General features: G+C 48.4%; 1 protein-coding gene across 1 annotated transcript; it reads right to left on the bottom strand.

Moving 5' to 3' along the window:
• Window positions 1–12154, bottom strand: LOC144951472 (ATP synthase F(0) complex subunit C3, mitochondrial-like). Its single transcript, XM_078881773.1, has 5 exons — window positions 12079–12154; window positions 11707–11793; window positions 7689–7766; window positions 4545–4735; window positions 1–1005 (listed from the first exon to the last, which is right to left on the bottom strand). Exons 2-5 carry the CDS (start codon window positions 11743–11745, stop codon window positions 891–893), a joined length of 423 nt encoding a protein of 140 aa, XP_078737899.1. The 5' UTR covers window positions 11746–11793; window positions 12079–12154; the 3' UTR covers window positions 1–890.
• Window positions 12155–12741: the final 587 nt, after the last annotated feature.

Below are 12741 nucleotides of genomic sequence, written 5' to 3'. Positions count from 1 at the left end.
TTTTTCCAGACATTACCTTTATTTGGGCGAGAAACCAGTTTCTAGAAATGAACGTACATTTCAAGTGCAGTCCGACCAATTAGCTGTACAGTACACGGAGACGAGGGCATTAACACGCCCTCACATCCTCATGGAGGCAGACGCAATCGCGCGGACGTGAAGAGCTTCATCCCGACTATCGATGAATTTTTTTCCGTGAAAAACACATTTTTATTTTCATCGCACCCCGTTATCCCCCACTCAGTAGTCACTGGTACGACGCACCTCTTCGAGACGGCAGTTCTAAACCCACGAGTCGCATGCCCCCGACCCCCCCCCTTCCCCGAGGAAGCTCAAGAAAGTCTTTCAGACTGCTGCATGGACACCGTGCAAGAGTAATTTTTAATGTGCGTGGTTGGTGGTGATGGGGGGGGACGATGTCAGCGCAACGAGACGCACGGATACACGGCGGCGAAACGATTGGCTTACAAACACCACGTTGACTGGAGGCGCAGATTGTGAGATCCGTCCGTGTATTGTGGCCGAGGTAGCCTGAGTAAGCGCCATACCACACGAAGGTTAAGAGCCACCGGTGTACGTACAGGATATGTCGTCCGTTTTGTTCTGAACGTACAATACTACCAAGCCGAAAGCTCGCACGTCTGCAACAACCATTCAATCAAAACTACGGGAAGGGCCACGATTACAACAGCCGCCAGGCCAACGGGGATGCTTTGGTGCCGGTGAGAAAATTGAGGAAAAAACGTAAATAAGGAATAGAACAGGGGTTTGTGTGCGGAGTTCTTCAACGTTGTGCAAGAGCAGCTGCCTCCTCGCCTCTCCCCCCTTCTCTCGCCATCAGGTGCACCCATCCACCCACCACCACCGCCGCCCGCCACCCAGGGTGAGCTTCACATGGCGAACAGGATGAGGAAAGCCACCATGAGACAGAAGAGCCCCATGGCCTCGGACAACGCGAAGCCCAGGATGGCGTAGGAGAAGAGCTGCTGCTTCAGAGACGGGTTTCTGCGAGACAAAGAGCGTTCGGAGTCAGTATTGTAATTTTTTTTTTTATTTCCACGATTTTCTCTACTTCCGAGTGCAATTGTGCGCATGCATTTGACATTTTTTCACCACCGTACGTAGCCAACCGTGTTGATCGGAGGTGTGGGGGAAGGCGACAACTAAAACACACAAAAACATTTTTATCGACACCGTGCAGGAGAAATTTTGATGTTCCAATAAAGATGACTGGAGCATCCTTCAATCTGCAGTTCACTCAGCACAAGCCTGCCATAAAACACTGAGTGCTTGCAACACAATCGATATGAAACGTGTCTCTCGAATACCCTTTTGAAGTCCAATTTGCGCCCCTTATAAATGTAATAATGAATGTATTCTAACGAAAATAACTCCCTACCGAACTGCACCTTGATAGAATTCAACGTAAAAGCATTCGAGGTTGATTGAGGATTCAGCAGTGAGCTATTCACTCAACGTCACTGGGCTCACCAATGGCCAGTCGCCTCCTTATCACTCTCCTGTTGCTACCATCGTGGTCGTCGTTCCCGTGAACTTCAATCAGATTCCTCCACCCATGCCAAGGACTTGGGTCAATCAAACCAATCGACGAGTTTCATCCACAATCTTTCACCACCAAAACTGCTCAACTTCCTTATTCCGTCAAATGATTTATTCTTCCAAGTTCTCACAATAACCTTTCTTAATTCTAGTAATGTACCATTAACGATCATCCATTATAACTTTAATGGTGCAAAATTTCGATTTAAAGCTTTCGTGACTGCAGGGATTCATCTTCTTGGTTCTTTCGGTAAAGTCACGTAGAAGGGAAATAATGAAAATAAAACATAATAAAATAATATAATTTATTTATTATTATTTTATTATTTCCCTTCTACGTGACTTTACCGAAAGAACCAAGAAGGCTTAATGGTGCCGTTTGTTGCAGGTCGCGTAGAGGAGCAGCGGATAACAGCATTAAGAGGCGCTAATAAGTGTGTAACAACCAAAAATGTGCATTAAAATAAACAACGCGGGACCTGACGGTCACTTTAACCTCGACTAAACCTGCAATGCGCGAGTTGTCTCAAGCATCGCAAACTGCTTTTGCCCATCACCAACACTACCGTCATGTGACGGCTGCCCTCTGGTGGCCGTGCTGGGTTAGCCTCGCGACATTTACAGGAACTAATCCATTGTGATAATCCGAGGCCTCAGAGACCTTCAGATCGGCTCTGCTCCTGGAGTGATCGGGCTTTTTTCCAGTGCGGCTCCGAAGCTTTGCCTTTGCTAATTAACACAATCGGAGTCGTTAGCAGATATATTTCAGTCCCGTCTTGAAAACTCACCTCTATAGATTGGCCTTTACCCCCCCCCCCCCCCCCAATTGTTCTGGCCGTTTACGCTGCAGGTTATGGGCGAGTGGGTGCATAGGTGGGGGGGGGGGTAGGTGGGTGGGTGAGTAGGCGATGGAGTGAGTTGGTGGGTGAGTGGGTAAAGTGGCCTTTACCCCCCCACTAGTTCTGGACGTTTCCCCTGGGTCTGAGTGAGTGGGTGGGCAAGTGAGTAAATTGTCTTTCACCCCCCACAAGTTCTGGCCGTTTATCCTGTGCAGGTTCCGTTTATTTCCTGGCCTTCCATACACGGTGGCGCATTGGTGAGATGTACAGGTGAAATGCACCACTTTATAAATGTAAATTATTATCTACATTCAAATGTAATTAATTGGCGATGCTCCATTGGTAGTGGCGCACAAGCACTGTAAACAATAAATAAAACCCTCATATTCGTCAAACATTTGTGATGGCCCTTCTTCATAGCACATCAAATGGAAGTTGTTATCGATGCGTGGCAATCAGCGTTTTTTGTCTATACAGCATAAGCTCCGTTATCCGGCATATTCATGGACATGCCGGTTATCAGACAGATGTTACTTATGGTTCAAATTTTCTAAATAGTCATACCTCGGTATACGACCGCTTTGGAATCCGTCGAATTTGGTATACGTCGTATTTTGACGAGGAAAAAAAATGTCTTGGGATACGACGTGCTTGCTGGAACTTGTATGGCTCGGGATGAGTCACCGCGTACCCGCGTATACCCCGTTCACGACTGAAACAAAGCGCCGCTCCTCACTCTGCCTGTAATAATAAGTTAAATTTATAACGCGCGCAAATTTGCGGACGTAATGGCCGCAACTCAGAGGCACGGAGCAGAGCTCAGAGTCGCTCGAAAGCGTGGTTGTAGAGGTGAGTTTTTAAGTCTCTCTTGAAGGAGGCGATTGAGGTGATGCTGCGAATGTGCAGGGGGATATCGTTCCAGACTGTTGGGGCTGCCACCGAGAAGCGGCGCATAGACACGATGACCATCCTGGATCTCGGTATCAAGAGGAGGTCGTGAGTCGCGCTGCGCAGGCATCTGCCGTGTGTTGCGCTGCAAGTTGTCAGTAATGAAGAAAGGTACGGCGGGCAGGCGGATATGAAGGCATTGTGGCAGAGGCAGGCGATCATGTATGTGACCCTACTGACGATGGGTAGCCAGTTGAGAGCGCGGAGACAGGCTAGCGAGTAGTTTTAATGGAAGGGGACTCTCCTTCCAAAAAATAGCATCTCCTCCTCCTCACCACCATCCTCGTAGGCCATCAACTCCTCTCAGCAAGGTAAAGTGATGTAAATTTTTATTTCAATTTATTTTAATTTATTTATGCATTTATTTGAATTTATGTATCATTTTAGCAATACGTAGCGTCCAAATTATTGTATACAAACCCATTAATGTATAATATGCCATATAAAATATCATTTCTTATACTCTGGAACGGATTATTTCCTTTGGTACACGTCATTTTCGCTATAAGTCCTACCTTCTGGAACGAATTAACGATGTATACCAAGGTAACATTGTACATAACACTTTTCACGAAAGAACTCCCCGTCAGTTGTAGAGCATTCCAAGTTGATTCTAGAGAAGCAGTGGAGCCATTTAGAGTACAGTATACAGTAGTACAGTAATGTACGTACGGACTGCCGCTAACACCACCACTCGGCAGCGTCCTGAAGCTTCCGTAAACAACGGATCTACGATAAGCGCACGGCAAAATGCCGGACGGCTGTCGGAATTTTTTTCCCACCGGTTAATAGACCATTCCGGATGGTAAAGTGCTGGATAACAGCGAGCTTTTGCTGCATCGACCCTTTCAAAGACGTCTGCCAAGTTGCACGGTGGGCGTCCCCCTTCACCGCCGAATCTCGGAACGCAAGCAAGTGGCTGGGCGTTCATTTTGTTTAGAGAGGGGTAGCGACGTTGTTTTTAAAGACGTCGTTACTCACCGCAGGAGAACTGCAGCGGCATCTCCCCCGAAGGGCCCAATTCCCGAATCGTCAGTCTATATTTTATCTTTTTAATGTAATGTGGATTAAGGAGCCGAGTTTGGTTTAAATCGGCACTTGTGCATCATCACTACCGATGCAGTTTGCCAAGTGTAAACGCTTTCCCATGACGATGAAGGGGATGGCAATGACGACAACTTTGACGGCGGCTCGTACCTGGCGTAGCCAATGATGAGGCTGCCGAAGACGGTCCCGATACCGGCGCCCGATCCGGCCACCCCCACCGTGGCGGCGCCGGCGCCGATGAACTTGGCGGCCGTGTCGATGTCGCGTGACACCGCGCTCGTCTGGAAGTCACGGCGCGCCACCAGCGCCAGTCCGGTTGGCGCTGACACCATGGAGCCGATCTGCCAACAGAGGTGGAAGAGAGAAAGGGGGGGGGGGGACCACAGAGCGATGTGGGCGGGGGAAATGGTTACAAAGGCAAAGCATCGGCGGACACGCGGACTGACGGGCGGGCATGCAGACAGACACGGGAAGAAAAGGACACACGGACAGGCTGATGACAAATACGTAAATAAGGGATGGACGAAGGATAGGGCAGACAGGCAAATGGGCGAACTGATGATCGGACACATGAATGGAAAGATGGACAAAGCACAGGACAGCCATGTGGTTTGACGGGACGGACGGATGCACAAACGAAATTATGCATACAAAAGCGTACGGACAGACGATGGCACAGTAAGGGATAGATGGACGTAGTGTGTAATGGGGGGGGGTAGGGAAAGAGACGAGGCAGGTAGCTACGAAGGTAGTTCCAGTGGGGGGGGTGGGTACAGGCCAGATGTATGGGGTGGGGGTGGGTGGAGGAGGTCCATGAGAGAGGAAGACAAGGAGGGTTACTAAGCTCGGGACAGAGGACAGCGAGAGAGGAGAGGTGGGTGTAATCTTGTTATGTTATTGATAAAAGTTAGTTGGTGTTGATGCAGGCGGCCGTGGCTGTAATTGAGTATTGAATTGGGTGAGAAGTTGGACGACCGTCTGCGATCGAATTAAATGTTCACGTGATATTCCCAACGAGCATAGGGGACATGCAAACACAGACTAATGGACAGAGAGATACTTGGGCAAACGGACGGGCAGACACAGGTAGATGTGATGGACAAACACAGGGACAAACGGATGAAGCAGCATGAACGTCGCGCTGTTTGGGCGTTAAGAGATCCTGCAACGCAATACTAAAAGAGTCGGCAGACTTTGTGCCCACGCCACCGTCTCAAATGTAGCCAATTTGAACATCTGCAAAGGACAATTGAGACTGCACAAAGCAGTTTGAATTGTGTACTTTGTGTGTCAATTGTGTATATTGTGAAACTAATGCAGACCTGTCTGTGAAACACGGTTAGCCTCCCGCTAGAAGAATGGTGCGAATACCAAGCGTATTAAATTGTAATCATTATGCATCTATTTATCAAACACGATAGGTCCGTGTTCATCACTTATTTTCGGTGGCGGGGCCCACTTTCGCCAAGAAGACATCACCAGCATTAGAAACCATTGTGGTTTGACAGCACGGCAATGGGGGGTGTTTTCACATGTGTAGTCGGGAGCCACCCTAAAGGCCACCAGAGGCCGCCGGCAGAGGTTGCAACCGGGTACCCGATACCCGTACCCTACCCGATACCCGGCTACCCGGCCGGGTACGGGGACGGGTACCCGTTTGCGACCTTGGTGCGGCCGGGTACGGGTAGACCGCGAGTTACTGGTAACTGTTTGTCACTCATTTCCCAACGTCTTGTCTCTTCTCACAATTCAAGTTCCTAGAATCAACCCACCCGCGCCTGCAACATGGCTTCATCCCAGAGGTCGCAATCAGGTACCCGATACCCGTACCCTACCCGTACCCGGCCGGGTACGGGTAGGGTACCCGTTTGCGACCCTGGTGCGGCCGGGTACCAGTACGGGTAAGAAATCAAAACCCGTTTGCGACCTCTGGGCGCCGGTGGCCCGCGGGCCTTGCAATGAAGAACACCGCCGTAGATTGTCAAGCTTATTCTGCCACAGCATAGGACGGCGTGCGCGAGAATCGAGGCTTTTAGATTCACGCACGATGTTCCATGGGGACAAGTTAACACCGAGCCTCTACTGCTACTAGAGGCTGGTGGGGAGTGGAGGGAAATCATTGCATCTCGAGCTTAGACGAATGAATGGTTCATGAAGTTATCAAGTTAATAATTTGACAAAAACTAATTAGAAAATACTTTTGTCAACAATTACTCGGGGGTCCTCATTAAAAAAAAAGTGTAACTTCTTTTGCACCATACGTAGCCAGTGCAATCCACCACTCGCATCACATTGTATTGCATAGTATGGGTCTCTGCGAGTCAGTGTGCGGATCTGTAGGTCTCAACACGAGTCTATTGGCTTCTGCGCGAGTCTATGTTTGAGTCAATGCGATTCTAACCGTGAAAGTGTAATCCACCGCTCACATCGTATTGTAGAGTACGGGTCTCTAAAATGAGTCGATGGATCTGTGTGCGTATCTATGGATCTCAACGTTGAGTCGATTGGTAACTGCGTGAGTCTATGGGTCTCTGTGCGAGTCTGACCGACTGTGGGTGAAGTGCACTATCACTAACATCACATTGCATTGTATAACAAGGGTCGGTCCTTCTCTGCGAGCCTACGGATCTGTGCCAGTCGACAGGTGTCCCTGCTCAAGTCTATAGGAGTCAACGAGTCTAATTTGTCACTGTGGTGACGTTGAATCCACCGCTCACGTCACCCATCAGCCCCACCTGTGCTTTCAAAGAAAAATGGAATCTGTCCGGCGATTCCCCGCCCCCCACACACACCATGAAATGGCTTCGTGCAAAGTCAAATAGTTAAAAAAAAAATCTTTAGAAATGTTGTGTTTATTTTCTTGGTTCTTTCGGTAAAGTCACGTAGAAGGGAAATAATAAAATAATAAAACATCATAAAATAATTCTCACGACGTTTCGGCCACAACGCAAGCAGCCATCCTCAGGTGAAGACCAGGTCTGTCGGAGAGACAGCGTCATTCAGACGGCTGCTTGCGTTGTGGCCGAAACGTCGTGAGAATTATTTTATTAGGTTTCATTTTTATTATTTTATTATTTCCCTTCTATGTGACTTACCGAAAGAACCAAGAAGATGAATTCCTGCAGTCACGAAAGCTTTAAATCGAAATGTTGTGTTTAGTTTTCTGTCCTTCCTTCGCACCTACAATTACCATGGTTGGCTACATGTGGTGCGAAAGAAATTCAACATACGTACAAAAAATAAACACGGTCCGTTGCTTTTCAAATTCGTCAACTTAAAACGGAAGGACGTTACCTGCTCCCCCTTGACGTCTGTCCTGGTGAAGGAGGACGCGGAGATTGGCCGAAGGACCGCCCGGGCTCCGGCGCGGACCTGCAGGCGAGAAGATGGCGACGGTTAGAGCAGAGCGGGAGAGACTGGCATGCTCCTCGACCGAGCGTTGTCATCATCATCACCGTCATCGCCACAGACACCGACATGGCCTTGACCCCACGCGAACGTGGAGAAGAATGAGTGGAACTCACGGGAGGTGGGGAGGCGAGTGCTGGCTCAGGACTCGGGTTAAACCCTCCGCCTATACCTGCACGCCCGCCGGTCGCGGTCCAGCAGACGACGAGTGGCAGCCATGGACGTTTACAACAGGGACAGGGAGTCGACAGCACGGACGGCTGGGGGAAATTGCCACGGTGATGAGAAGTTAACTCCCTCGCCTAGTATGCAAGGGTCGTGGGTTGGATCCAAACCCTGACGCCTGAATATTTGGAGTTTGCGTCTCTCTCCCTGTTGTCGCGTGGACTTTTTATTTAAACTAAACTATTTTTATTTTACCAGGTAAGGCCCACGCAGCTAGAGCTATTTTTCATAAGCAACCTGGCCACAAATGATATCTCAATTAATTTATAGCAGCCAAATACTCTAAACGCACATTGATTTTAAAATGTGGAGGGGAAAATCGGAGGTCCCGAAGAAAAATCCACGCAACCACGGGGAGGGACACGAAAACTCCAAATATACAGCAGCAGGCGTCAGGGTTGGAATCGAAGCCACGACCTCCTGTATACCAGGCGAGGTAGTTAACATCTCCTAGCCACCGTGATGAAGAGAAAGAGACACACGCAAACTCCAAATATACAGCAGGCGTCAGGGTTGGAATCAAACCCACAACCTCCTGTATACCAGGCGAGGTAGTTAACATCTCCTAGCCACCGTGATGATGAGAGAGAGAGACACGCAAACTCCAAAAATACAGCGGGCGTCAGGGTTGGAATCAAACCCACAACCTCCTGTATACCAGGCGAGGTAGTTAACATCTCCTAGCCACCGTGATGATGAGAGAGAGAGACACGCAAACTCCAAAAATACAGCGGGCGTCAGGGTTGGAATCAAACCCACGACCTCCTGTATACCAGGCGAGGTAGTTAACACCACGCCACCGCAGTACTCACGCTCGGCACAGCACATACTCGACTTAGCATTGCCCCTAGACCAGGGGTCGGCAACCAAAACAACAAGAAGAGCCATTTCTTTCCAATTCAGTACAAAATTCAGTATTTCAAGAGCCGCAATGCATCTGAGTACATACTGTACATACGTACATATCGTCAAGAAGCAGCCCGTAAAGAGCCGCATGCGGCTCCGGAGCCGTAGGTTGCCGACCCCTGCCCTAGACCAACAAGTTGTTGAATAAATATCACGGAGATGGAAGAAAGGCCACGATCGCCGACGTCTTTGAGAAAGGACGCGGCGTAGAGAATTCAGGTAAAAACGGGTTTGGAGAACGTATTGAAAGCGTAACTACATCGTTTTATTTATTAAACTGTCATGTACAGGAATGTACATTACTCCATATTCTGAAGGTCATTTGTAGGTCACGTAGCTAAAAAGTGAAGGTTACCAAACGTAACAAAAACATTTTAAGGTAATTTTAGTTTTCCCAAACCTTTCATTATTTTCACTTTAACAGCCACTACTATCGTCTTTGCGTGCTTTGTTCAGTGCATTTATTTCAGAGTTTTCTACGAATGTTAAAGGGCCTCCGATTACACAAAATCTGTTCACGCACAGGTTAATGCGACTCAAAACTAAATCCACTTCGTTCTAAACGGATACATTTTTCAAAGATGACGCATGCATTTGTCAAATGACAGTTCCTACTATTTCTGAAAATGCTCATTAACAACAAAATACAGAATCGAGAATGCTTTTGCAAAATACGTGGAGAGAAAGAGGAAAATGCACAGATTAGAGAACACGCACAAGTTCATGACAAAACTCTATTGGGAGAGGTGGCCTTGGGTCAAGACGCGTCAGCGAATAAGCAGCAGTCGAGGCGTTGAGCGGGTGTCCAGAGCGGAGATGGAGTGATGAAATCCGACTTGCGTGGATTGCTACAAAGCAGGTGTGGCGGGGACTTTTGGGGAGGCCTTTGGCCCAGCAGTGGGATTGACCATGATGATGAGGAAATTATTGTGATACAGTAAATTGCATTGTTGACAGTAGTGGCATATTGTATACATGTAGTGCACGTTGTATACATTACACAGTGCACTATCACCCAGCAGTTGATTAACCACGACTGTTCATGATGATAGAGAACACTAATCTGTACTTTTAAAACAGCTTACGTGTAACACGGGGGTCGCTCGTTGCAAAGGAGGCAACGTGTTTCTCGTGTATCGATGGGTCTATATTTCATGTATTGGTGAAATAAAAAGATAAAATACTGGATGACTATTTTTGATTTGAAGAGTATGGATGACTAATTATTCGACCGGTCCCAAAAAATTTATAGTTTGCTGGAAAATGCTGATGAGTGGTGGGGTGGATGAGTGGTGGATGGGTGAGTGGTAGGGTGGGCGAGTGGTGGATGGGTGAGTGGTAGAGTGGGTGAGTAGTAGGATGGGCGAGTGGTAGGGTGGGTGCGCAGTGGATGGGCGAGTGGTGGATGGGCGAGTGAGTGGTGGGTGAGTGGTAGGGTGGGTGAGTGGGTGACTGGTGGATGGGTGACTGGTGGGTTGGGCGAGTGGTAGGGTGGACGAGTGGGTGAGTGCTGATGGGTGAGCATCACTCACTGGCAGTGTGAGTGGATGAGCAATGCTTATCGCTAAACCCCAGTGCTGCCACCTAGACGCCTGTACGTATCGAGGCCTGTAGCTATCCAAGAGAATTCGCTTTCTCCGTCACCGCGACCTTCAAACCGAAGGACAATTCTACGACTAAACCAGGGCCCATCCACCGCTGTTTCTAGAATCACACACAAACCCAAGTCGCGAACAAAATGAAATGGCGTGATCCATATCCATCGAAAAACTAAAAAATCGAACTACAAGAGCACGCCACGATCAGCTGTTATGTAATACTGCAGCAGATGCTGTGCACTACGAGAATGCGGTAGAAAAATAAAACAATTAGCTGCAAGAAATGGTGAAGGTTTGGTTTAAATTAAGTTAGTTTCATTAAGTACGTGTTGTACACAAACACACAACTGCATACTTTTGCATATGCAAATATCGATGTCAAGCCGGGTTTAAGTAAGCCGGGTAGGAGACTTTACAATACGGACAAGTCACATTACACATACACACGGCATTAAACATAAATTATGCAGTATAAACACTTTGTATGTATGCATGCACACTTGTGCTCACGTTAAAATGTTAAGGCAGAATGTTCGAAAAGACGTGATACTACGCCGGGCACATTACACTTACACACCAAGGGACCACAAACACGGTTAAAACATTACATCTAATATGCATACAGTACTTCGTAAAATGACATTAAATATACAATGCACGTGATGTTCCACTCTTTAATCTTAGTGTCGCAATATACTGCCGGCAACGCCACCACAATGCACTGTCCCCACCCAAGATTAGCAACAACAAAAAACCGAAGTTAATTGCATAAAAAACAAAACAAAATCTACTCTACTGCAACATCAACGCTTCGTAAAAAATATATAAACGACGAGCAACGCGTTCACCGCTAAAATTTCGCAGCAGCGTTGCAAAATAGGCAGTTAGGGCCCATTGCAATCGGCAAGGTTACGCACGCATCCTTCGATTAACGACGTATAAACATTAACACTCAAGGAGATTATACCATACCTAGTTGCCTATACATGCATCGGTTGGATTTTGTTAGTAGAACAATCATCAGCTTGACAACGGGCGATTTAAAAAATGTATTTTTGATTCCCCTTCACGTTACCCTCTGCGAGCGGCATCCGGCTTAACATGGAGAGAGGCGGGCGGGGTGGGGGGTGAAAATCGCCTCAGATTCGATCTTAAAATGTTGCAAATTAACTCACCAGGAGCGGGGTCGAGACGAACTTGGCGCAGGCGTACATGGTTGATCAAGATGACGACGACGACTTTAAAGCAAAGATACTTTAAACCTGCGTTCAGGGTCCAGAGTGGGAGAGAAAAAGCGGCAAAGACAAAATATGGAGGTCAAAATTCAGGGCCTTCGGACGCGGGCTCCTTACGGGAGGAAGCGATCGCGCAAACGCAGACGCGGCCACATCGGCGAAAAATAAACGGGCGGCGAGATGCGCGGGATGCCGACGCGTCGCGACGGAGCGTTCGCGACGACGGATGACCGCGAAGTTGGGACGAAAGCGAACGGATTGACATCGGCGGCCGAGGCGGATGGGAAGAGGGCCCAGCGCGCAGCCCCTCACCTCCACAGGGCCCCGTCCAAGGAGACGTTCGCTGTGCGCACGCGCGGATAAAGGGACGAAGTGCCCGGATGTGGGGGGGGCGGTGACGTCGGCAGTTGGTGCGTGGTGCGGGGAGGGGCCACGCACGCTGTGGAGGGCTGCGATTGGCTGATGCGAATCGCGGGGCGGGGTAGACGCGGGGCCGGGGGCCTGTACAGGCAGGCCTCGCTTAACGCTCGAGATGCGTTCGTAGAGCGAGGTGAGCTCTCATCGGAATCGGTGTTCTACGGGGTCGCGCTAAGCGAGGCCTGCCTGTATATATTTACAAAAAAACATCAGTATATATATAGCTATACTGGAGGGGGAATTCGATGAGCTTCAAGGGTCAGAACATTAAAACAACAACAATACAAAAAAACGGTAGGAGTGCAAAGTATAGGGAAGGCAAACGCATCATTTAAAACAAATAAAACTAAGTTTTTTTTTTATCTTACCAGGTAAACTCCACTTAGCTATTAACGTCTTTTTCAGAGGCGACATGGCCACAAATGATAGCTCGACAAAGAGGCTTATCATGTGGAAATTGACAGCAGCAAAATAGTCAAAATTATACTGGTAGGAACCTTCTGGTTACACCAGCCCACAGAGGATTATTGTGTCCATCGTGCAGGGAGGGGCTGGGTG

Source organism: Lampetra fluviatilis, chromosome 62 (assembly GCF_964198595.1).
Source record: "Lampetra fluviatilis chromosome 62, kcLamFluv1.1, whole genome shotgun sequence".
Classification (NCBI taxonomy): Eukaryota; Metazoa; Chordata; class Hyperoartia; order Petromyzontiformes; family Petromyzontidae; genus Lampetra; species Lampetra fluviatilis.
The sequence above is the reverse complement of the archived record's forward strand: the minus strand, read 5'-3'. Positions and strand labels throughout refer to the sequence as shown.